This window comes from Hemiscyllium ocellatum, chromosome 3 (genome assembly GCF_020745735.1).
Source record: "Hemiscyllium ocellatum isolate sHemOce1 chromosome 3, sHemOce1.pat.X.cur, whole genome shotgun sequence".
Classification (NCBI taxonomy): Eukaryota; Metazoa; Chordata; class Chondrichthyes; order Orectolobiformes; family Hemiscylliidae; genus Hemiscyllium; species Hemiscyllium ocellatum.
In genome coordinates, this window is record NC_083403.1 from 102,726,747 (window position 1) to 102,752,559 (window position 25,813).

The window sequence follows — 25,813 nt, forward strand, 5'->3', positions numbered from 1 at the left end:
GTTGAAGAATTTGAGCTATAGGAGAGGAACAGGCTGGGCCTGTTTTCCCTGGAGCGTTGGAGGTGGAGGGGTGACCTTTATAGAGGTTTATAAAATCGTGACTGGCATGGATAGCATAAATAGACAAAGTCTTGTCCCTGGCGTGGGGTGAGTCCAGAACTAGAGGGCATAAGTTTAGGGTGAGAGAGGAAAGTTATAAAATAGACCTAAGGGGCAACCTTTTCACACAGAGGGTGGTACGTGTATGGAATGAGCTACCAGAGGATGTGATGGAGGCTAGTACAATTACACATTTGAAAGTCATTTGGATGGGTATATGAATAGGAAGGGTTTGGAGGGATATGGGCTGGGTGCTGGCAGGTGGGATTAGATTGGATTGGGATATCTGGTTGGCATGGATGAGTTGGACTGAAGGGTCTGTTTCTGTGCTCTGTATCTCTATGACTTGATAGCTGTTCAAAACTGAATCAGTTTGCTGATTCATTGTAACATGCATTAGTACATCTGGTGCAGTTCTCATTTATTTCTTTGTTTCATCTAGACTCCACTAATTCCACACACTCGTTCCTGGCCTCCTACATTCTAACTTCTTTGTCCTTTGAAGTGATCCAAAATTCAGCTGCTCCATGTTGTTTCTTGCACTGAGGTCAATTCACTCGTTTCTTATGTTCTTGCCACCTACATTCATTCCTGCTTAAACAATGCCTTTGTTTAGAAATTATCTTGTTTTCCAATCCCTCCACTGCCTTCCCTTTCCCTGGCCCGAAATTTCATTCGGTCCCACATCTCTCGAGTGTTTCTCTAATCATGGCCTCTGGAACATCCCAAAACTTTTATCGCATCAAATTAGTGGCTTTGCTTTCAGCAGTCCGGGCTCTGCAATCACTTCCCATACCGTTCCACCTTCCTTTCGGACATTTCTTAAAATCTAAGTTTGTGCCCATCTGCCCCAGTAATGCCTGAGGTAGATTGGTGTTTGAAACACTAAGAAATGTTTTTATTTTATTATGCTAAAGGTTCTATATAAATACTAGTTATATGAAAAGACAAATAAGTTGGAATCAATAAGGAGACATTGTTAGCAGGTGCTATTGAATAGGACCTGAGCCATGCAAGAGCAGCTCATAAGTGTTTATTTAACTGGTTGCCATCTTGAATCACCAAGAAGTTCAGTTTTAGTATACATCTGAGTTGATGTAAATGCGTGGCATTGTCTCCCCAGTACTACTGTGCTTTTGTTTAGGAGTTTATTAGATGCCAACCTCTTTCCAGTTGAGGCTTTTTGTTTCATATTGGGAATAAATCATTAACTAATTATCTGAAATAGGTTTCAGCTATAGTTAAAAATGTGTTGCTGGTTAAAGCACAGCAGGTCAGGCAGCATCCAAGGAATAGGAAATTCGACGTTTCGGGCATAAGCCCTTCATCAGTCATTCCTGATGAAGGGCTTATGCCCGAAACGTCGAATTTCCTATTCCTTGGATGCTGCCTGACCTGCTGTGCTTTAACCAGCAACACATTTTCAGCTGTGATCTCCAGCATCTGCAGACCTCATTTTTTACCCAGCTATAGTTACCAAAGGAATCCAATTGTATTCTACTCCTTTTGTTTTTTTGTTTTCAATACAATCAGTAACTGGAGTTCTGGATTCATAGTTTACTTTCAATGAGGATTCATTATAAATTGAATTAAGTAACTTGTAGAGAACTTTAAACAAGCCTTGTTATAATCGAGGAAATGTCAGTGCAAGGTTATGTATGATTTAATCTTTCACTGCACACAAATACACAATTTTGTATTTCAGGTACTGCATGAACCATTAATTGATGAAGATCCACTCTTCATTGCTACGTGTACAGACCGGGAATTGCGCAAAAGGAAAAAGCGAAAGTTTAGTCTTTGGGTCAGGCAATGTGCAGCAACAGGCTACATCTGTCAGGTGATGTAATTGTTCTTTGCTGTGTAACCAAATATTAAAACCATTTAAATATATTTACATAAGACATTGATTTTAAATAGCTAATTGTCACTGTTGTTTGTCCTAAACTACATCTGCCAGTTCTCTGCTCACTTTATTAACTTGTTTATTTTCGTGACCTATTTTACAGCACTGCCTGTGTTTTGCCAAGCCCCTCCCTTTTTTCTGGTATCAACATTTTTCATAGTGTTCCTTTTATCTATGCCCGAATTGTCTTCTGAAATGGGATCTTAGAGGACCAATCACCAACCCTGGGGCATAAGCCATCAACAATCCAAGTTCCATCTTAACTCTATTCTCTGACACTCAAATTTCTGTTCATGCTGCTGAAGTTTTTTCTAACCAGCCTTTTGAGACACTTAAGATAAGACCATAAGACACAGGAGTGGAAGTAAGGCCATTTAGTCATGGCTGATGGGCATTTCAATGCTACTTACCCACAATCTCCCCATAGCCCTTAATTCCTTGCGAGATTAAGAACTTATCAATCTCTGCCTTGAAGACATTTAACATTCCAGCCTCCACTGCATTCCATGGCAATGAATTCCACAAGTCCACCACTGGCTGAAGAAATGTCTCCTTATTTCCATTTTAAATCGACCCCCTCTAATTCTAAGGCTGTGCCCACTGGTCCTAGTATCCCAGCCTGACAGAAACAACTTCCCAATGTCTGCCCTTTCTAAGCCATGCATTATCTTATAAGTTTCTATTCTATCTCCCCTCAACCTTCTAAACTCAAATGAATACAATCCCTGGATCCTCAGCCATTCATCGTATGTTAGGTCTACCATTCCAGGGATCATCCATGAGAGTCTCAGCTGCACACGCTCCAGTGCTAGTATGTCCTTCCTGAGGTGTGGGGCCCAAAACTGGACACAGTATTCTAAATGAGGCCTAACCAGAGTTTTATAAAGTCTCAGTAGCACATCGCTGCTTCTACATTCCAACCATCTTAGATAAATGACAATATATTTGCTTTCTTAATCACTGACTCAACCTGCAAGTCAACCTTTAGAGAATCCTGTACCTTGGCTTTAGGAATTTTCTTACCATCTAGAAAATAGTCCATCCCAGTATTCTTTTTCCCAAAGTGCAAGACCTCGCATTTGCTCACATTGAATTTCATCAGCCATTTCTTGGACACTCTCCTCAATTGTCTAAATCTTTCTGCAGCCTCCCCACCACCTCACAACTACTTGCCTGTCCACCTAACTTTGTATCATCGGCAAACTTCGCCAGAATGCCCCCACGCCCCTCATCCAGATCGTTAATCTATATAAAATGAACAGCTGCGGCTTGAACCCTGCTGGAAACCACTTGTCACCAGCTGCCATTCTGAAAAAGAATGTTTTATCCCAACTCGCTGCCTTCTGTCAGACAGCCAATCCTCAATCCATGCCAGTAGCTCACCTCAAACATCATGGGCCCTCATCTTACTCAGCAGCCTCCCATGAGCCACCTTATGAAAGGCCTTTTGGAAGTCTAAGTAGATAATATCCACTGGGTTTCCCTAGTCTAATCTACTTGTTACCTCTTCAAATAATTCTAACAGGTTCTACTAAATCCATGCTGACTTATTGTAATCCGACCCTGCACTTTCAAGAATTTATAAATCTCATTCTTAACAATGGATTCTAGAATTTTACCTACAATTGAAGTTAGGCTAATTGGCCTATCATTTTCCATCTTTTGTCTTGATCCTTTTTTGAACAAGGGGGTTACAGAAGCGATTTTCCAATCATCTGGAACTTTCCCTGACTCTGAGTTTTGAAAGATTACAATCAATGCCTTCGCTATTTCTTCAGCCATCTCCCTCAGAACTCTAGGATGTAGCCTATCGGGGACAGGAGATTTATCAATTTTTAGATCTTTTTCGCTTTTCTAGCACTTTCTCTTTTGTAATGGCTACCATACACTAGTCTGCCCCTTGACTCCTCTTAATTGTTGGGATATTACACATGTCTTCCACTGTGAAGACTGACACGAAGTATTTAAGTTCTTCAGCTATTTCCTTATCTCTCATCACTAGCCATCCTGCATCAATTTGGAGCAGCCCAATTTCTATTTTTGCCCCTCATTTGTTTCTTATGTATTGAAAGAAACTTTTACTATTATTTATAATATTACTGGATAGCTTACCTTCATGTTTGATCCTCCCTTCCTTATTTCTCTTTGTTATCCTCTGTTTTTGTCAAGTCTTCCCAATCTTGATTTCCCAGTGCAGTTGGCCACTTTATGGGCACTCTCTTTGTCTTTGATACATTTCCTGACTTCCTTTGTCAGCTATTGCTGTCTAATTCTGCACCCCCCCCAAAGACAATCTTTCTTTTCTTTGGGACGGACCTCCGTACTGTGTCCTCAATTACACCCAGAAATTCCTACCATTGTTACTCTCCTATCTTCCCCACTAGGCTCTGTTTCCCATCGATTTTTGTCAGTTCCTCTCTCATGTCTTTGTAATTACCTTTTATTTAACTATAATACCATTACATCCGATTTTGTCTTCTCTTTCAAACTGCAGACTGAACTCTATTATGATTGCTGCCTCCTGAGTGTTTCCTTACTTTAAGATCTTTTGTAAAGTCTGACTTATTACATAGCACTAAGTCCAGAACAGCCTGCTCTCTGTGGGGTCCATCACAGGCTGTTCTAAAAAGCCATTCTGTAAGCACATTCCATGAATTCCCTTTCTTTGGATCCACCGGCAACATTATTCACCCACTCCATTTGCATATTGAAGACCCCATGATCACCATGACCTCGCCTTTCTGATATACCCTATTTCCTGATGCACCTTTCGCCCCTAGTCCTGCTAGGAGGTCTGTACATAACTCCCATTAAGGTTTTTTTGCCTTTGTGGTTCCTCAACTCCACCCACACAGACTCCACACCATCTGACCCTTTGTCATTTCAGTGCCATAGATTTGATTTTATTCTTAACTAACAGGGTAACCCTACCCCCCCCCCGCCCACCTCCCTGTCTTTTCAATAAGTTGTAAATCCTGGGATGTTTAACTGCCAGTCCTGAACCCCCTACAAACGCATCCCTCTGATGCCTACCACATCATAATCATTCACAATAATTTGTGCTGTTAATTCATCTACTTTGTTACAAATACTATGAACATTCAGGTAAAGCACCTTTAATGCTAATTTTCTTATCCTCATGATATCCATTACTTCTCGTAGTATGTCCTAAGCTATCCTTCCTTTTTGCTTCATTCCTAATCTGTCTCTAACTTCAGACCTGCACACATGCTAACCTGCTGCTTATCTTTCTACTTGACTCTATATTCCCTGTTGCTATCCCTTTTCCCCCCTCCTCTCCCCCCACCCAACTTGCAAGTTTAAAGTCCAAGTGACCACCGTATTTATCCTTTTCACCAAAACACTGGTTCCAGATCAGTTCAAGTGGAGACCGTCCCATCGGTACAGATCACCCCGGTTCTAAAACTGATATCAAAGTCCCATGAAATGGAATCCCTCTTTCCCACACCAGTCTCTTAGCCACATGTTTACTTCCCTAATTTTCTTATCCCTATGCCAATTAGCAAGTGGCTCGACCACTAATCCAGAGATTATGGCCTTCGAGGACCTGCTCTTCAATTTCCTTCCTAGTGCTTGATACTCCCCAAACAGGTGGTCCTTTCTAGCCTTGCCTATGTTGTTTGTGCCAACGTGGACCACAATAACTGGATCTTCTTCCTCTCGCTTTAATATCCTTTGAAGCTGGTCAGACATGTCCTGCACCTGGATCTGGGCAGGCAACACACCGTGCGGGACTCCCAATCCGGCTCACAAAGGATATTATCTGTCCCCTAATTGTAGAATTCCCTATAACAGCTACTTGTCTTTTTGCTCCTCCCTCTTGTATGGCCTTCTGCACCATGGTGCCATGATCAGCTGGCTCATCCTGTCCACAGCCCTTTTTCCTCATCCATACAGGGAGCAAAAATCTCAGGCCCAGGGACTGAGGCTCCTCTGTTCCTGACCTCAGAATCCCTGCCTCACTTAGTCATTCCCTGTTGTTCCTGATCACTAATTGAACTTTAATTACATAATCTAGCGGGCGTGACTGCCTCCTGAAACAAAGCATCCAGGTAACTCTTCCCCCTCCTGGATGTGCCACAGTGTTTGCAACTCAGATTCCAGATCATCAATTCTGATCCAGATTTCTTCCAGCAACCAACACTTGCTGTAGATGTGGTCACCGCTGTTCACAATGGGATCAGCCAGCTTCCACATACAGCTACAGCACATCACCTGTCCAGCCATCTCTACTTATTTAATTAATTTATGCAAATTTGAGTTAAATAATTTCTCGTACTTCTGTCATCTTATTCAATTAACCAACTAATAGACTTTTAATCAATCACATGATACACAGGAAATATCAGTTGAAAACACCTTACCTTAGCAATACACGAGAGTTTTTTTTGGTTAGAGAAGGAGGGCAGGTGGGAGACTCTACACGTGTAGTGTCTCGGGATTCAGCCATTGCCAAAATATATACCTGAAACTCCCGAGAAGTTTTTATGTTTAAAAATTTCCTTCCCATCAAGCCACTAGTCCTTGCTGTCGCTCCTCCCATTCCAACTGCTGCTGAAAAAATGAATGTTTTGTGATCCCATTCTGAAACAAAAAATTATTTTCTTCTGGCTGTAAAATCTTGTGTATTTCTAGAATCTTCTGTGTTTATTTCAGTTGCCATAATGGTTTTATTAACACTTGTAATAGCTCCCACTCCATAAGACCTTAAGACATAGGGAGCAGAAATAAGCCATTCATCCCAATGAGTCTGCTACATTATTCAGTGAGATAATGGCTGATCTGATAATCAGCTCCACTTTCCTGTCTCTTCCCCACAACCCTCGATTCCCATACTGATTAAAAATCTATCTCTGCCTTGATTATACTTTAATGATTCAGCCTTGACAGCCCTCCGTGGTAAAGAATCCCTCTGAGAAGGAATTCCTCTTCGTCGCTGTCTTAAATCTGCAACCCTTTTTATTCTGAGATTATGCCCTCTGGTCCTAGACTCTCGCACAAGCAGAAACAAACTGTCAAGTCCCATTAGAATCTAGAATGCTTCAATAAGTTTGCTTCTCATTCATCTAAATACTAATAAAATCAGGCCCAACCTACTTGACCTCTCCTCGTAAGACAGTTTCTCCATATTTAGCATCAGCCTTGTGAACCTTCTCTGGATTATCTCCAATGCAGTATATCCTTCCTTGGAAAAGGGACCCAAAGTGTTCATAATATTACAGCAGTGGTCAGACTAGTGCTTTATGCAGTGTTAGCAAAATCTTACATTTATATGCCATTTCCTTTTAAGTAAGGGACAACACTTAATTTGTCTCCCTATTATTGCTGAGCTTGGATGCTAGTTTTTTTTTGTGATTATTAACAAGGACTTCCAGTTCCCTCTGTGCTGTAGTTTTCTGCGTTGTTTCTTCATTTAAATAACGTTCAGTCAATCTATTCTTTCTGAGAAGGTGCATAACTTCTCATTTCCCCACATTACATTCCATGTATTTGCCCACTTGCTAACCAGTCTATATCCCTCTGCACTCTGTAATCCTCACTATTTGTCTTCCCACCTATTTTTGTGTCCTCCACAAATTTCACTATAGTACATTGACTTTCCTCATCCAAGTCATTAACATATTCGTAATTAATTGCGGTCCTATCACTGATCCTTGTGGCACTCCACTGATTACAAATTGCCTGTCTGAAAATGCCCCCCTTATCCCAGCTGTCCTCTATTAGTCAGTCCTCTATCCCTGTTAATAAACTGCCCTCAACAACATTGGGTTTTTATCTTATTAAGCAGCCTAATCTGTGGTAGTTTATCAAACGTCTTCTGAAAAATATAAATCTATTACATCCAATGCCTCCCCTTATCCTGCTTACTACCACCTCAAAGAATTTGAGCAAATTTGTCAGAGATTTTCCCCTTTATGGGCCTGCTGACTCTACTTGGTCATATGTGTTTCTGCATCTGCAAATAATCTGTATCTTTTACTGTAGGACTGATTAGCAAAATTTAGCATGAGCATGTTTGCAATGTAAAATTTGCTGTGTGCACTGATCTATTCAGCTGATTTAGTTGTCTTGTACTCATTCTTTATTACTGTAATTTATTTGACTTTGTTGTGTAAATGAAGCCTGAATTAGGAGTTGGAGCCTAAAATGGTTCAGAATGACAGTATATAAAGTATTTCAGATTTCCAGCATCACACTAATTGTTGTCGTTACCAAGTAACAACACCTGGTGCAGGAAAATCTGCTTTTAAGAATTATGTCAGACTTTAGTTTATGCTTTCCAAGACACATTCAGCAGTCCTCCTGATAGTTACTGTTTCACACCAATGCTAAACCTTTGTAAAATCCCATATGTCAGATGATTGATCACTTGAATGGCTTACTGGAGCTACTCATAATTGATTATTTTTTCTATGAACTTGTCACCCCTCATAAGACTGCTTTAATTGTGACAGGTAGTAATAAATAAAAGATTTACTTCAAAGAACGTGGATTGTTCCTTTGCTGGTTTTCAATGGAAAATAGTTCTGCCTCTCCAAACAGAAGGTTGCCATTAATGTACATCTGTATTCCTTTAAACAGTACTGCCTGTTTTTAACACTCGCTATGCTTGTGAAATCATTATCTATCTGCCATAGTACTAGAGGCTGGTCTGTCAGGCCTACACCAACAATTTTGAAAGAATTATTGAGTCTCTTTGTTTTACTCCCCTATCCAGCTGCACTGCAAATGTTCAAGTATATATCTAATTTGCACTTGCAACGTATTATTGAACCTGTTTCCATCATCTTTTCAGAAAATGCATTTCAGATGATCATTATTTACGGCATTAATATAAATAGATTCATCTTTCCAATTCTTTGGCCAATTACCTTAAATCTGTGACCTAGTTATTGAAGTCCCTAGTCATGCAGTTGTCTTTCTTTCTCACTACTTTTATCTCAATCATTTATATTTTTTGAAATGTTTTGCTGTTTTCCTCTATCTCCTTCTACAAATTGCTGCAACCAGTTTGTCAAATTAATCCATTTCTTTTGTCTCCTTTGACTCCAGCATAATCTCTAGGATCAGTGACCATGGGGAGACCAAAGTGCAAAAGAAAAAACAATTTTTGCAGTGAACTCCTTGAATGTTAGGAGGGAATGGGCTGCATCCAATGTTCATTACCTGAAACCCATTTTGGAAGTAACTGGGTTGCAATTTGCAGCATAGTTGGTGAGACCATTTCCTCCTCATGAATTACCGCAAAGGATCATGAAAGAAAATATCATGCTTGTTTAAAATTGAAACATGAATGAAATGCAGTGTAACCAGAACATCAAATGAAAGTGCTTTTTGTACCCGAGGCTGTATTAACAAGAGGTTAGCACACATTACGATAATCTATAGTGACAAATGCAAGAAGCAGACGTGGAGCATATTTTGTGACTGGCTAAGTGAAATTTCTTGTGATAAAAATCAATAAAAACCTTCAAACACAATGCTATTTTGAGAACAAATATTAAATGTTCTGTCATTTTGTTGTCCTTTTCATTTAGGTTTATGTTAATTTGAAGGAAGGAACTGCCTCAGATGGGCTGGACACATTGAAGAACAGGCCACAACTCCACAGTCTTGTGGCAAAAAGTCTTTGTCAGAATTTGGCTGGAAAAAACTACATCATATATACTGGACCCAGCATAACTAGCCTAAATCTTTTTGAGGAGTTCGGAAAAAAAGGTTTGTAGTTAAGACGTGAAATACTGTGGATGGTGCAGGAATAACTAATATTTGGAATAACTGTGAAGAAAGACCACTTTGAAAATATTAAAAGGTTTGGTTCACTGAACATACAATTTAGCCTTAAAATTTCCAAGGTCACAATTATATTTCCATGGTCAATCCCGAGTGATAGCTGTTTTGACAAATATTGTGAGGAAAATATGATGCCTTGAGTTTGGAAATTAAGATGACTTTTCCTCACCTAGTTCTATCTTGTTTTACTTTCCCACTCCAATGCTTTTTGAATGTGTTAACTTTTGTGTTGGCACTTCAAGGTCACTCATACCTTGTCCTTTTTTATAACAGAGATTTACAGCACAGTTCATGTTCACGCCAGTCAAAAATGGTGACATGAATATTCTAATTATATTTTTAAAACTTTGGCGCAAATTCTTTATGCGTTTTTCTTTGAGATCTGAACATTTTCGTTTTGCCACTTTTTTTAAAAAAAAATTCTTTTAAATTCTGGTTTTTGTAACCAAGATGGTGCTGGAGAATGTTGATTTTGTACACTTTTTTCACTGTCCTCCTGCTTTCCTATACTTGAGTATGTGACTATAAAATCTAATCCTAATACATTGGCCTCAAATTGCACATCTGAATACTGCTTAAATGTTATGAAGGATTTTGCCCCGATCACCATTGCAGGCAGTGAGTTCCTGATGCTCATCACCATCCTCTGGATGGAAACCTTTTTCCTCCCATGTCCTCCATACCTTGTGCCCCTTAGCTTAAATCTGTACCCCAAAGCATTCATCCCCCAACCAAAGGTAAAAGCTTCTTCCTGTCTCCCCTATGTTACTCATTATTTTATATATCTCATTCATGTCCCTTCTCAACTTCCTCTGCAATAAGGAAAACCAACTCACTCTATCCAATCTCTCTTCATAACTGAAACTCTCCATTCCAGACTACATTCTTGTAAATCTCCTCTCCAGTGCAGTCTCATCTCTCACATAATATGGATTCCAGAACTCTCTGCACAACTGTAGCTGTGATCTAACCAATGTTTTATATAGTTCCAGCACTTAAACTCAATGAGTTTGCTAATAAAATCAATTATACCATACGTCCCTTTATCCACTTGCTTTGATACCACAAGGGATTAATGTACATGCTCTGATATGTACCTCCTGATTCTCTGTGCTTCTGAGGGTCCTACTGCTCATCATGTATTCCCTTGCTTTGTTTGTCTTGCCCAAGTGCATTACCTGTCATTTATCCAGATTGAATTCCATTTGCCGCTGATCAGCCCATCAATATCCTCTTGTAGACCAGGGTAACCCTTCTCGTTATTTACCACCTCAGCAATTTTAGTATCATTTGCAAATTACTGATCAGCCCTCCTACATTCAAGTCTAAATCATTTATACAAACCACAAAGGCCCTGACACTGACCCCTGAGGGACTCCATTGGACACAGGCTCCCAGTCAGAAAAACACTCCTCAACCATCACCTTCTGTTTCCAACAATGGATCAGATTTGCAAAGTTTCCTTGGATTCCGTGGGCTGTTAACTTTGTGATCAGTGTCCCATGTGGGATCTAATTAAAATAGACTGCATCAAAGCATTGCCTTCATTTGCACACTCGGGCACTTTTGAAAAATTCAATCAACTTGGTCAAATATGACCTCCCTTTTAATAAAGCCATGCTGACTGTCTTTGATTAATCCTCCCTCTCCAAATACAAATTAATTCTGTCCTTTGGAATTGTTTTTGACCACCACCATGCTGCTTATTTGATCGTGTCATCTTATAGTATCCACATCCCCATTTATCAGAGAATTCACGACACAGCACTCTGGAGTGGGAGCATTGCTTGATATTTGGTTTCATATTTTTTCTGCCCTTTCCCTCCAAAAGCAGATTGCTGACACTAGTTGCAGTATCCTGAGAACACCTAGGCAAGTGCATACTGTGGAATGACTCCTAAAGCAGTCAATTTGTGTTTGATTTATACTATATTTATAACAGACATTGCCTTCACTTAAGAGTTGAATGCAGTTCTCAATGAGGTGGATTGTCAATGTTATAAACACATTGTGGAGTCAGGGCAACAAAAACCATATAATGAAAGTCAAGGTGGTGAAAACACTTAATTGAAACAAAGGGGTAAATTACTGCATGGAGTCATTCATTAAACTGGATTGTGTATATGGAACCAATGGCAGTAATCATTTCTACCTGTTGTCATCTAATTTACATGACAATGAGATATCAGTTTGATAATTTTTCAGTGCTTATAACCAATAAAAGTTTGGTCATGTGCTCTGTTATGAAGATGTAGGTGTACTATAACTTTGAGAGTTAAAAGCAACAGAACTACCTGACTGGACCAGGTGTTCTGAAAAGAAATATAATGTAACAGTTGGTCGAACAACTCGATTAGCTGGTTGCCTTGAAATAACAAAACAGATTTGGATTAGGCCAATCAGTTTAAATTATACCCTGAACAATACCAAACTCCAGTCTAATTCGAATTGAGTATATTGACAATCTTAAAAGCCAGTGACATAATCTGATGCTTTGAGGTTATAAGACAGGGGATAATCAAACAATTGAGAGGAGAACTGCCAAGCTCCAGACTGTAAAAAGACTACTCGACAAATAGCTTTCTTAAAAGGTACCTTTGATCAGTAATCTGTGAAGCAGAAGTCCCTAAGAAGAAAAGACTAGAATTCAGAAAACGGAAGCTGCCTGGTTTTGAGAAGTTTTTGTTTTGTAAATCATCATCAGGAGTTTTATCAGACTAGTATTATAGAAGGGAAGGTTACAGATTGGTTAGAGTAAGGAATTGTAAACAGTTGTTAGTTAATTATTCTCTATTATACTTTAAGAAATAAAGTTGTTAATTTTTACTTTAACTAGTTCTTGGCCTATCGAGTTTTCACAGATTACTGCACGGGATAAATCTTTTCTATGTAGCTGGTTTTAAATTAAGCAGGAGAGTTTACCCTGTGTCGTAACAGTTCCATTGTATTAACATGATAATATTCTAACCTTACCCTCTGTGATATAAATGTAATCTGATTGCCTGAAGCTCTCTGCTTGTGTCCAGAGATAAATCAGGGACACAGTGAAGATTCAATTTGTAAGAGTCCTTTTGCTAATTACTTATAAACATAGTCTGAAGAAGAGTCCTATTCTACTCAAAACATTAACTTGTTTTCTCTGATATAGATGATGCCAGGCCAGAGTTTTCCATAATTTTGCTTTATTAAACCTGCAGACTAGTCAATACCTACTCCCATCTCTCCCTTCTTGTATGAATAAATATTTTTGGCTACTTAGGAAAAACTCATCCTAATTTTGAGCCATACTTTTCCTCAATCAAGTTCTCCAAGGGCATCATTTTATAGAAATAAATTTATTTTTCATACAAAGCATGTCCTCCTTTAATTTTCCGATAGTTTTCATATTTTACTTTATTTACTGTGCATGTGTTATCATGTTGTATGTTTTTAGTACTGTGGATGATACATATTCTCATCTCAAGAATATCCATTGATTTTGCAATTACATTTCTACAATATCAATAGTTTTAACTGGACTTTTGGATTTCAGTCAATAGAGTCTGCCTTCCAGATATCTTTAATAACCAGTCCATTTTATGAAGTGGTGTTTTAAATTTAAAATGGTATTGCTTCTCACAGGTATTTATTGTTGTGGACTTCTCAGCTCCAGGAAGAGTGACTGTACAGGACTACCACGGTCGATGCTAGTGAACCCTGAGATTCCACAGGCTCGTGGCCAGTACAGGGTGAGAATGAAAGGAAATATGTCCCTAATAAGCTGGTCCAACAAAGGGCAGTTCTACTTTCTCACAAATGCTTATTCTCCATTTAAAGAAGGCAAGTGCTTGTTAAATATTTATATCCCCTTAACTAGAGATTTTCAAAATGAATTTGGCTCCTTATGGACTATATTTTTGGATACCCTGGTCACAAGTGGTGTCTGTAACTCCCACCAACTGACATCTTGGAGTGCAAGTTCTAAAACATCATTGAGAAATTAACTTAATTTTTAAAAAGCTGCATATAGCTTTAATGTCCAGAACTTTGAGTTATTTTCATTTAATGTCACCCCACTGATTTTGCTCCAGGTACTTTAGCATAGGGAATTGATACAACTCAGCATATCTAGAGGATTAGCACAAGTAGTGGTAATGCTATTACAGTTATATAAAGTCTTGGTTAGATCACAACTAGGGAATTGAGAGCAGTTCTTAAGGATATATTGTCCATGGAATTGTAGCAAAGAGATTATATAAACAAGGTATTCTCACAATTTTAAAATCTTAGGTGATTTAATCAAAGATTTGAATATAATAAGAGAGAAATAATTTTTTTAAAAAACTTAAAAGGTATAGGAGCAGACTGCAAATATTTTGCAAGGTAATGAGACTGGAGACCATAACAAACAAGGAGGGATTAGGCATAGAGAGATTTGAAAAGCTTTAGAGGATATTATTTGAATGGAAACCAATGTAGGCAAGCGAGAACAAGGGTGAGAAGGGTTAAGAAATTTGTGTGTTAAGTTACAATCAGAATCTTGGATGGCCTCCAGCTTATAGAGGCTAGAATGTTGAAGTCTAGCTTGGTACATTCAGGAATTGAGGTAATGATGGCATGAATGAGACTTTCAGCAGCAGCTCAGATGAGACCGATTCAAAGATAGTAATGTTACAGAAGTGGCAGCAGGTAGCCTTGAGTGCAAATATGAGGTTGGAAACTCATCTTTGGATCAAAAATGATGCCAAAGTTGCAAACAGTTTGGTTAAACGTCAGACTTTAGCCAGGGAACAGGATGAAATCAGTACTAGGGAATGGCATTTTGAGAATGATCAAATATAACGGTTTTAGTCTTGCTGGTAGTTAATTAGATAAGATTTCTGCTCATCCAGTACAGGATACTGGGTACAGTGTTTGCTTATTTAGTATCAATAGAGTCAAGAATTGTTTTGGCTAGGTAGAGCTGTGTGTTATCAGTGTACATTGGAAAATTAATATTGTGCTTCAAACTGTGTTGCTGAGGGGCAATGTGTGAATGAGAAACTGGTCAAGAATAGATGGAGTGCTTAGGCAATCTAGATATTGACAAACAATTGAAAGAACTCAATCTGTATGGAATCAACAGAGGTTTGGCAAATCAATCAAAAAAGTGTATCAGAGAATTGGTATGTCCCCAAAACCATTCAACCTGTATACTAAAGCTTTCTTCAGAGACATAGGATTCACCAGGCTGAAATGCTGTGAGGTGGAAACACAGCAATTTGAGATGCACAAATGATGCTGCATTAATGACATGGCAAGAAGAGGCGGTCAGAATTGTAACTAATTGAGGAACATTGTCTGAGTTTTCTTCACATTCATTATTAACCAGTGATGATCAGCAAGCTCATCCCAGAAGTAAATATTGTAGTAAATGGATAAAGTTCTGGAGCAAATGAAAAGGTCATATATGTATCATTATCAGTCAATGAAAATGTGATTGAGGTTTGAAGGGTCAGCTTTGTCAGAATGAGGGACGTTAATATCAAAGGAACTGAACTTGAGCCTTAGAAAAAGATGCTGAGATGCTGCATTTGGTCACTTTTATTATTTATGATTTAGAAACATGAACAATAAACAAGAACTATTGAAAAGCTGAATGCATTTCTGATGTGAGCATAGTGATGAGCACAGCCTACATTAAAAAAACTTGAGAATGTGCTCAAAATGGCTGCAATAAAGAGGAAATTGGTGTAATAACAAAAAAATACTTTGATCACATTAGTTAATTACAGAAAGGAGATCAATGGAGAACATGAGAGGTGGAAGCAGAGGAAACCATGGATATAGTGGACTGTATGCAGACAGAATGTGCAAGGGCAGTACAGCATAAAGGAAGTGATTCATGGTGTTCAACCTTCTTGGAGACTGATGACAGCTATAGACAAACAAATGATGGACCCTTGACACATCTCAGTTAATGTTGTGGGAGCAGGATAAATCGTAGCAAGTGATTCCCTGGTTTTTGAGATTGATAGGAATGGATCAGTTAATAGTGGTGTTCCGCAAGGATCTGTTTTGGGACCATTGCTGTTTGTCATTTTTATAAATAACCTGGAGGAGGGGCTAGAAGGTTGGGTGAGCAAGTTTGCGGATGATACGAAGGTTGGTGGAGTTGTTGACAGTGAGGAAGGATGTGGCAGGTTACAGCGGGATATAGATAAGCTGCAGAACTGGGCAGAAAGGTGGCAAATGGAGTTCAATGTAGGTAAGTGCGAAGTGATTCACTTTGGTAAGAGTAACAAGAAGATGGAGTACTGGGCTAATGGTCAGATACTTGGTAGTGTTAATGAGCAGAGAGATCTTGGCGTCCATGTACACAGATCTCTGAAAGTTGCCACTCAGGTAAATAGTGCTGTGAAGAAGGCATATGGTGTACTGGTTTTATTGGTAGAGGAATTGAGTTCCGGAGTCCTGAGGTCATGTTGCAGTTGTATAAGACTCTGGTGCGGCCGCATCTGGAGTATTGTGTGCAGTTTTGATTGCCATACTATAGGAAGGATGTGGAGGCATTGGAACGGGTGCAGAGGAGGTTTACCAGGATGTTGCCTGGTATGGTAGGAAGATTGTATGAGGAAAGGCTGAGGCACTTGGGGCTGTTTTCATTGGAGAAAAGAAGGTTTTGGGGTGACTTGATAGAGGTGTACATGATGATTAGGGGTTTAGATAGGGTTGACAATGAGAACCTTTTTCCACGTATGGAGTCAGCTACTACGAGGGGGCATAGCTTTAAGTTAATGGGAGGTAGGTATATGACAGATGTTGGGGTAGATTCTTTACTCAGCAGGTTGAGAGTTCATGGAATGCCCTACCAATAGCAATGGTGGACTCTCCCTCTTTATGGGCATTTAAACGGGCATTGGATAGGCATATGGAGGATAGTGGGCTAGTGTAGGTTAGGTGGGCTTGGGTTGGTGCAACATCGAGGGCCAAAGGGCCTGTACTGCGCTGTATTTTTCTATGTTCTATGTTCTAGAAGCAATCCACTGGCTGGTCAACCTAGAGTGTGCATAGGTTTGGCGCAATGCAATGTAGAGATAAAAGGAAAAATGAATTAGGTGATTCTTCATTACAAGTAGTCTTCTGGGAGTTTGAAATCTAGGGCAGTAATTGGAATTCTATAACCTATATTTTTCACTTCCGCTTACAACATTTCTCATTACTTATTTAAAAAAAGTCTGCTTGCTTCAGATGTGTCTCCCAAGTGGAATCTCTAAGGAAGAAGCTTCCTGCCACATATGTTGAGTTTAAATCAAAAACCGAAATGAAAGTCTATTTGAGCAGAGATAAATGTTTTGTTTTTCAATGTCGATGCTGTGCTGTTGTGTAGATAAAAAGCAATCACATTTTCAAGACTTTAAAAATCCTGATCAGTAGATCATTTTAATTTTTTAAGATACTACAGTTGCTTAAATAACCACTTTCTTACCATGATCAAATCCTTTTGTTCCTATAGGTGTCATAATTAGAAGGAAGAGTGGAGAGATTCGCTGTCCTTTAGCAGTAGAGGCTTTTGCTGCTCATCTTGGCTACATCTGCAAATATGATGATAAGTACAGCAAGTGAGTTTGAACTCTGGTCCTTTTTATCTGAGAGCAGTATATGGAATGACAAAGTATTGGTGAAAATCCACATTGTTAAAACTATACAAGAACTGTAATTGGATTTAATGGATCCAAGAATGGTGATTTACTTATGGCTTTAAAGCATTTGCCTGCTTTTAGCACCCAAATTGTTGTAATTAGTAAGTTACTTTATTTGGGATCTTCATTTGAAAGATACAAAATATAGCAAGAAATAACTAGGGTGTTGGCTTGACCGCCTCACATAACCAAATGTTTGAAGGATACTTTGAAAGCATTGCTGGGCAATGTAGAGAGGAGGTGGAATGCATGTTGTGATTTATCCAATTTTTGAAACGAATTGTAATGACAAGTTAGTGATACCTTCCTCCATTTCTCTTGCAACCCTGAATGAATCTGATATCCCTAACATTTATATGTCCTGAGACAGCAGCTGCTTGTTCCAAGTATTTTCTGGTGAATTGTTATTGAATCTTTTCTGTTATCTAGATTTCATAAGGAATCTTGGGCTTTTAGTCTTGATGCTCTTTATATTGTCTCAATTATTATGCTAATTGAATATAATCAAGCTTCAATTAAATTGACCATAACTAGAAAATGATGTGTCTTAGAAATTGCAGTCTCATATCAGAACTGTAACCTTTCCTTCCCAGCCTCCAGGATCTGATATTAGTCCTCCAACACGGAAATCTATTTCTTCTCCTTGACTTCGTACACAAATAAGAGGCACTGGAATGAAAGAGCTAGATTTAGCAGAGAAAACTGATGGAGCTAGTTTGACCTCAACAAACATCAGTGCTAACAAGTGTTTACTATCCAGCCCCTTTTATGACCCAAATTAGAGTTAAATTTTGAGTCTGATAATGCAATCTCTTAGTGGTTGTGTTCATCTCCGCCCTTGTGAGTCATCTCTGTTTAAAGAAAGTATAATGCATTCTGGTGTTGATTGAATTACCCCAGTAAACTATCCCAAGCAGGATGTGTTAAATCAACCTTACTTAAGGACACTAATGAACAAATCAGCAAGAGCTTTTATTCGTCCACGTTCAGAAGTAACATTCCTCAGTTGAGAAAATGGAATGTTATTCCAGGGCAGTCTGGACACAAACTTTTAATTTGATTAATAGATTCTTCTGTTCAATCCCACGAGAGCATGACATCTCACAGTATTGATCAAATTCTAATCTGTCCCTTTTTCTTAAACTAATTATCTCAAATCCATGTTCTTAGACTGCAGAGCTTCCTGCCAATTGGGATAGTTTTCCTGTATGTACGCACTCATATGCTTTTATAATTGTGTTTGTTCCCTTCACAGGTACTTTATATCACACAAGGCAAACAAGACCTGGCAGCAAGTGTTCTGGTTTGTTCTCAGTATTGCTGTCAATAATTCATACATCTTGTACAAGATGTCAGAGGCATATCTAGTCAGGCGCTACACACGGGTACAGTTTGGTGAAAAACTGGTCAAAGAGTTGCTTGGAATTGAGGAACAATTCCCCTTGGAATGATAACATTGGCAGCATAGGTGCCAAGGTCAAATTGTTGCACTGCATTCACAGGGCTAAACAACATTTCACACTCTTGTCATAACCATCAAACATTATTCTCGCTGTCCAGCTTTTCCTTGAAATTTGCAGCAAGTATATCCTTTAATTCCCAGTTCTGCCATGGAACAGCAAGGCCAACTGAAGACCACAACACTATTTGCAAGGAATCTGGAGACTGGTACTGCCATTTAAAACGACCTGGAAAATCCAAATGTAACCTACCTTTTGATGTAATTACTTCTGCAAAATTGAATGAAGTGTTCAACTTGGATAGAACTGGAACAATAGCATAATCTTTGAATTGTGGTCTAATTGTGGCATTTTATATATGTGGAGAAGTAAAATGTACACTTTTTTTTATATTCAAATTGTACACCCCTGGAAAAGTAACATCATTGCAAGCAATCTTGTAACTTTCTTTTTTCCAAAAGTATGAAACTTAATGACTAATTGTTCCATAATACATTAGCACCTAATAATTCACTACATTGTACAATCTAACAGCCCTGTATAGATATTTATTACAAAGACTTATTATGCATTTTGAATGTTTACATTGAACTAGCTATTATATCATGTTCAGAATTCAGTCTGTGGGATGTACTGCATTTACTGGATGCTGCACCAATCATAAGTTGTTTATTCACTGACTGTTCTTTATCACTGCAAAGGATTAGAAGTTGTTGCTTAGAATGCTAAATCCTTAGGACATTACATGGAGGTAGTTTACAATGAAATAAGCTACACCCTTTTGGTGTTGGATTATTGAAGCTCAGTCAGTCAGCTCAGCAAAGCAGTTAGATGCATCTGGATTATGATAGATGTACGATTGTGTTGATACAATTGATGATTTATCTTGATGAAACTCTTTCCTACAAGTGTCTTGCAAGCTTTACAGTTGGAGGATTTGACTGCTCGAGTGGAATGTATCCCTAAATGAACTGTATAATTATAGAGTGGATGAAGGATATTGTGCAATTCTAAATCTGATTTGGACACAGCATGCAGAGTTACTGTCCGCTTTCATGTGGGGTCCATATCCTATTTCTTTGATTTTTATCAAGCAATGTGTCTCAATAAAAGTGCCCTGTATATTAAATATGTTGTATTTAAAATGATGTATGTTACAATTTACAATAAAGTGATCCTGGAAAATTGTACATATAACTTATTCTTTCTGTAATAAAGTGAGTGAGAAGTAGTTAAGACAATATTATGAGACATTCTCCTCATAAATGTCTCACTTGCACAATCTCTCTGGGACAAGAAAAATATGGTCAGAATTGGGAATCCAACTTAAGTACCAGTAGGGCTCTGAACTTTACATGTCTAATAGTTCTCAAACACAGTATGAGGACACCTTTAGCAACAGGATAGTTATAGTATACTCCTATTAAAGGGTGCTGTTATATTGATGTTTAATGAGGCACTAACCATTATGAAGAAGCTATTTCAGTAGTGTCACTTCAACAGCTTGGGCATTTGGTTACAGCACATCTATAGTTGTAATTAATTTGCTTATCTTACTGGGGATTACTGAATGATTGATTGATTGTGAAAGAGTAAGGATTGTTAGTGGATATCATAAAAAGGCAACCAGTAGCAAGGCATGAGAACTTGGAGATGGTTGAGTGAATAGATGGGTGCAATGCAAAAGAGGATTATTATAGATAGGTAGTCTTGCATTTTTCTCTTCAGTTGTACAAAGGATTCTATTATACGAAGGGTCAAGAAATAACTACTTGAGATTCATCACTGTTGAATGTTTCATTTTGAACAGTAAATGTTGTGTTGTATATACTATGAAAAATTGATCTAATATCAAGAATTCAAATTGTGTGGAGTCTATCTTGGCTCATTGGACAATGATCACCTGAGTGTAAGTCACATCCTTAGATTGTTGAGTACAGAATCTACAAGTACAATATCAAGGAAGCGCAACACTGTCAGTAGTGTCATCTTTTGGATCTGTATTCACCACAGAACCCTTGATATCATAACATTATTTTAAGAAGCACTGAATTTCTGGCCACTAATAATCTCTCAACGCATCAAGTTTTATCTCATCATTAGCACAACATCATCTGGAGAACTTTACTGTGTGCAAACACTACATATTAAAGCAGTGAGAACATTTCAAAGTACTTTGGATAGGAGAGATCCATCACAACCCTGGGATGTCCCAAAGGACGAAAAGTGCAAGATTTTCCTCCGTATTTTAAAGTTTTTGTTATATAAAACATGAAAAATTGGAATTTAAAGGTATAAAGTTTATTAAAGTTAATTCAATTTCAAAGATGCTTTCCATCACATCTATTTAAAAAGTATGTGTAAGATCATGCTTTGTAGATTAGTGAGAAAAAAATGTAGGGAGAGTCATTATGAAATGACACTTGGCATCGTTCAAACACTCTATAGTGACAGTTGCACAAAACACTAACATTACTCTTTACAAAAGTTAAGAATCAGAATTGAGAAAAGAAATTACAGACATTTACACAAAAAAAATCAATAGTCACATTACTTCTCAGCAAAAGCAAGTCTGATGTTATTTGGAGATAAACACTGATATTTACGTTTCTCCACCAAGCTTTGCATTTTGGGAATTGCAAAAGCTTTTTAAAAATGGGACTTTATTAGAAGGAAATAGTTGTAGTATTTAAAATGTTAAGATAGTCAAAGATGAAGAGGATGACACTTCTTACTACGTAATGAACTTTGGCACACTGTGGCATGTAAACATTTTATTTGAAAACTAACATCAAACCCCATGTTCAGCAGCAGTAAAATTTTTCTTTCCAAGAAGAACTTGGATGTTTCACTACACACAGTTTATACTTTTAAAGTTGGTAATAAAGTCATTGTCTGTCCATTCACACAAAGACATAGTACAGTCAGAGAAGCAGAGACTGAGGCAAGATAGGAAAAAAAGTAATAAAGTGACAGATATAGGTGGATAAGGGCATAAGTGAGAGGGTTTGGAGGGACAAGAGATACAGATGTTTCTCATTTCAATCATCCTTTGATATTCTGGTTGTGCCAGACACTTATTGCATTGTGCTCATTAAATCTTAGCATGGTGTAGCCTGACAAGATAGTCATCAATTTGATAAACTAAATAAATATAAATGAAATAAGACTTTACAGAAAATTGATACTAAAATATTGATATCTATTAGCAGAAGTGAGTTGGAAGGCAGAGGAACACAACCATTTTATTTAAATTTCCTACTGCTTTCAGTACACTTAGCAATCAATTTAGAAAACAATTCCCATAAACCTACAAATGACAGATATAAATAGAATGAAAAAATACTGCCACTGCATGGGTGCACTATGATCACCTTGGAATTATATTTTTGTTGTTAATTAACCTGGAATAAGAAAGGCACATGTTAGACATCATTTGAAAAGAAAAATCAATGTAGAATAACCTCGCTGGTCAATTATTGGATGATTTTACAGAAAGTGCAAGCTGGAATCACAAATGAAAGGAATGATGTTGGTGCATTAGTCTCTTAACACAGCTACTTACATAATAAATATAAAATATCTTTGAGTTGTCAACTGACTTTGATCCATTAAATAACACTTGGCAAGTGTTAGTGCCTTGTAATTGCGATGTTATACCTCCCCACACCCACCTACCCCGGGCACAGAAAGAAATAAGAAAAGTGCTGAGATTTAGCTGAATGTAACATAGACATAAAATGCAAGAAGAGCACGTGACTTTTTTTGGATATCGTTTAGCTTTCCAACATCGTTCTTGCCTTTTTTAATCAATTCTTCATGGCTTACAAAACTCATCATATGCTGAATTACAGTTGTGGCATCTGTACACCACAGCAAAAAACTGAACATCAGAGAAAGACACAGTAGCTTTGCATTTGGACAATAGTCAATACAAAAATTAATCATAAAAACTAATGTGAATTTTGAAACAGTACAGAGCTGGACACCACCTTCTTTAAAGGCGCAAATGTTTGATGTCCTCATAAGCAGCCTTTATTTTCAGTGCAGTGCATTTCCTATAGAACAGAAATTCTTATTTGGGAAACTTCCACAACAGAAGGACTGAAATGATTCTTGCTGTGATGGAAATGTGTGTGTACCGTCCTATTTAAGATCAGAAGGGAAGGGACTTTGCTAATTGAAAAGAAATAATATACATTTATAAAGTAATTGAAACCAACAAGTTTAGACACTCGATACATTAATTCAAAGAAAGATGTAATATGGAACTCTTTCAAAAATCGAGGTATATGGTTGAATGCAAACTTGATTTACCAATTTAAATATTGTCCACATTGAAAGTTCCAAAATTTAATGGTCCATATCTATTACTGCTGTAAATTAAGAGTGAATTTCCACTGTTGTGAAAGGGATGGATTGCAGACTTCTACAGTGAGTCCGCCGCTCCGGGTGTTCCGACTGTCAAGACAAAGATTGCTGCCCACATGCCTTAGTTTTGAGTTATTCTCAATTTGTTCCCATTTCTGTAAAAGAATATCAAACAGGAATTGGTTATCATGAAAAGTACATGATAAGTTCAGCTCAAAATTACATGGTATTTATCACACAGAAACAGATCATTTGGCCAAACTGTTCTAGTCTTATGCTCCACTGAAGCCTCCACCTACTCGTGTGTTCTTCAAACCACATAAAATTAATATGTTTGTTACTCTTTGTCTATTTGGCTTTCTCTTGAATCTGTGCCATTCATCTCAATTATTTGTTATAACAAGTTTCACCACTTTCTGGCTAACAAAGTTTCTCTTAAATTCTATATTGGTCACAAGAGTATAAGAGCATTGTAGAGACAATAGATATCTCTGTCCTTAATGTAAGCAAACAATTGAGGAGTAGAGGGATAATCTTGAAACAAAGTAAAAATTAGACAATGATTGCTAGACCCAGGATAGTTTCACTCAGCGGAAACTTTATTTACCTGTGAGGGGTGAACTGCCTGAACAGACAATTGCCAGGGAACTGTTTGCATGCAAGCTTCTCAGAATGGGGTTGTTTGTACTGCACTCTATGAAATCTATAAATATTTTGAAACAGTAAAACAGTTTCTAATTTTTCACAATGCTATGATTAAAAGTTTGAGCAATAAATAACAAGCACCATTATAATCACCTGCTATTACAATACTGTTTACCTACCTGTCTGCTGTCATTGTCTCTGCATCCTTGCAACTTTATGAGAGAACCAGCCACCCGGTCGACCACAGTAAGGCACAAATCCATATGTTTCACTGATTTGCCTTTTGTTAGTGCCCATTCCTGATAAAAAAAAGCAGAAAGAAAACAGAGTAAGGACTGAATGTATGTTTCAGTACAAGACTGACATATATTTCTTTCTCTGAATATTCTTCTCCTCTGCACAACAGGAGACCTGCAACCCAAACGCACAGTAAATCAAAAGCTCACCATAGCAAGTTAGGTAATTGAATTAATTAAATCTAATGATTTATGAACAGACACCACAAAGGAGTGACAGGGAAAGATGTCATAATGTGAAAAGCCAACTGGTTTAATTAATGTCCTTCAGGGAATCAAATCTGTCTTTCCTACCCAGTCTGGAACTACATGTAATTTTATTACCTGACTAAATGGTCAACTCAATGTCTTCTGGGAGGCAATAAAGACGGATTAAGATGAATTGGAAAGACAGCCCTGTGTAAAGACAACCCTCTTTACCATAGGAATTAGCGATTTAATGCACTGCAAAGTAAAACTTAAATCATTAATCAGGAATAATGAAATAACTGCATACCTGATTGCCTCCTGCATTGTGACATTCATAGACACCCACAACACCATCTGCAAAGTGGCCCAGTGTGTCCAGGCAATTGGAACCTTGTTGTAAAGCTCCAAAAGCAATATCTTGGTGATCAGGGACCCTAAAAAAAGAAACAACAAAGTTATTATTATAGCACGTGAACAAACTGAATTGGATAGCTTATACATATATGAACAAAACACCAAACTATACATGAAAGCAAGGACTGAAGGGTCTGTTTCCATGCTGTATTCAATACGACTCTGTAATCACTTATCACAACTTCTTCACATCCCAAAGCATTTTGAAATCAATGAAATTTTTGATTTGAATTGCAGTCACTTAGAAAATGTGTCAGCCAACTTACACAAATGAAACTACAAAGACAAGGTAACAATGAACAATGCATCTGTTTTTAATAATTTTTAGAGGGTAAGTATTAGGGTACCAAAGAAAATTATCCTTCTCTTTGAATATTGCTGTGGGGTTATGTAGCCAAGAAGAAAGATGGGCCTTATTTTAATGACTCTTCCAAAAATGAGAAAGAATATCCTTCTTATTGGGACTTAAATCTCAGCGAGCACAAACGGCAAAGATTTTATTATGGGTAAAATTAATATAACTGCCCTCAAGACCGGCATGTCTGTACACAGTGTCGCTGTGGTTGTTTGTATACCTATGTATATCTATTCATGGAAGTGTGTTTTTGTGCGTGCATGTACCATGAGTTCATCCAAAGGTTCTCCTCAGGTTGGTGAGGACTCTCTTCCTGCCATGAACTACATGCAATCAATGACACAGTATTGTACAAAAGGTCCTGGCTTGTGTGGTATATAGTATCTGGCTCAACTGCCAAAAATGGTCACCAATCACTCATGTATCTCTTTCCCTGCCATACCACATTTTCAGTATTCAGTTTCTATTTTATTCCTTTTAAAACAGGTACCAAAATGCAGAGACAAAAATGTGATATCTACATGGATAAAAAAATAAACACAGGCACACAGACACACACATAAATTATGGCAATAAGAATAAGAACTGCAGAGTGGTAAGGA

General features: G+C 37.9%; 2 protein-coding genes across 2 annotated transcripts in view; one reads left to right on the forward strand and one right to left on the reverse strand.

The window, feature by feature from the left end:
• Positions 1 to 19,353, forward strand: part of pgbd5 (piggyBac transposable element derived 5) — a 68,683-nt gene extending 49,330 nt beyond the window's left edge. Inside the window, exons 3-7 of the mRNA XM_060854898.1 lie at positions 1,805 to 1,939; positions 9,565 to 9,745; positions 13,442 to 13,639; positions 17,295 to 17,400; positions 18,737 to 19,353. Coding sequence (XP_060710881.1) covers positions 1,805 to 1,939; positions 9,565 to 9,745; positions 13,442 to 13,639; positions 17,295 to 17,400; positions 18,737 to 18,932 — 816 coding nt within the window. The 3' untranslated portion in view covers positions 18,933 to 19,353. The remainder of the gene's footprint in view (positions 1 to 1,804; positions 1,940 to 9,564; positions 9,746 to 13,441; positions 13,640 to 17,294; positions 17,401 to 18,736) is intronic.
• Positions 19,354 to 22,406: 3,053 nt separating this feature from the next.
• galnt2 (UDP-N-acetyl-alpha-D-galactosamine:polypeptide N-acetylgalactosaminyltransferase 2) overlaps positions 22,407 to 25,813 on the reverse strand; it is a 111,890-nt gene continuing 108,483 nt past the window's right edge. The window contains exons 14-16 of the mRNA XM_060852314.1: positions 24,750 to 24,876; positions 24,137 to 24,256; positions 22,407 to 23,467 (exon numbers count right to left, since the gene is read on the reverse strand). Coding sequence (XP_060708297.1) covers positions 23,312 to 23,467; positions 24,137 to 24,256; positions 24,750 to 24,876 — 403 coding nt within the window. The 3' untranslated portion in view covers positions 22,407 to 23,311. The remainder of the gene's footprint in view (positions 23,468 to 24,136; positions 24,257 to 24,749; positions 24,877 to 25,813) is intronic.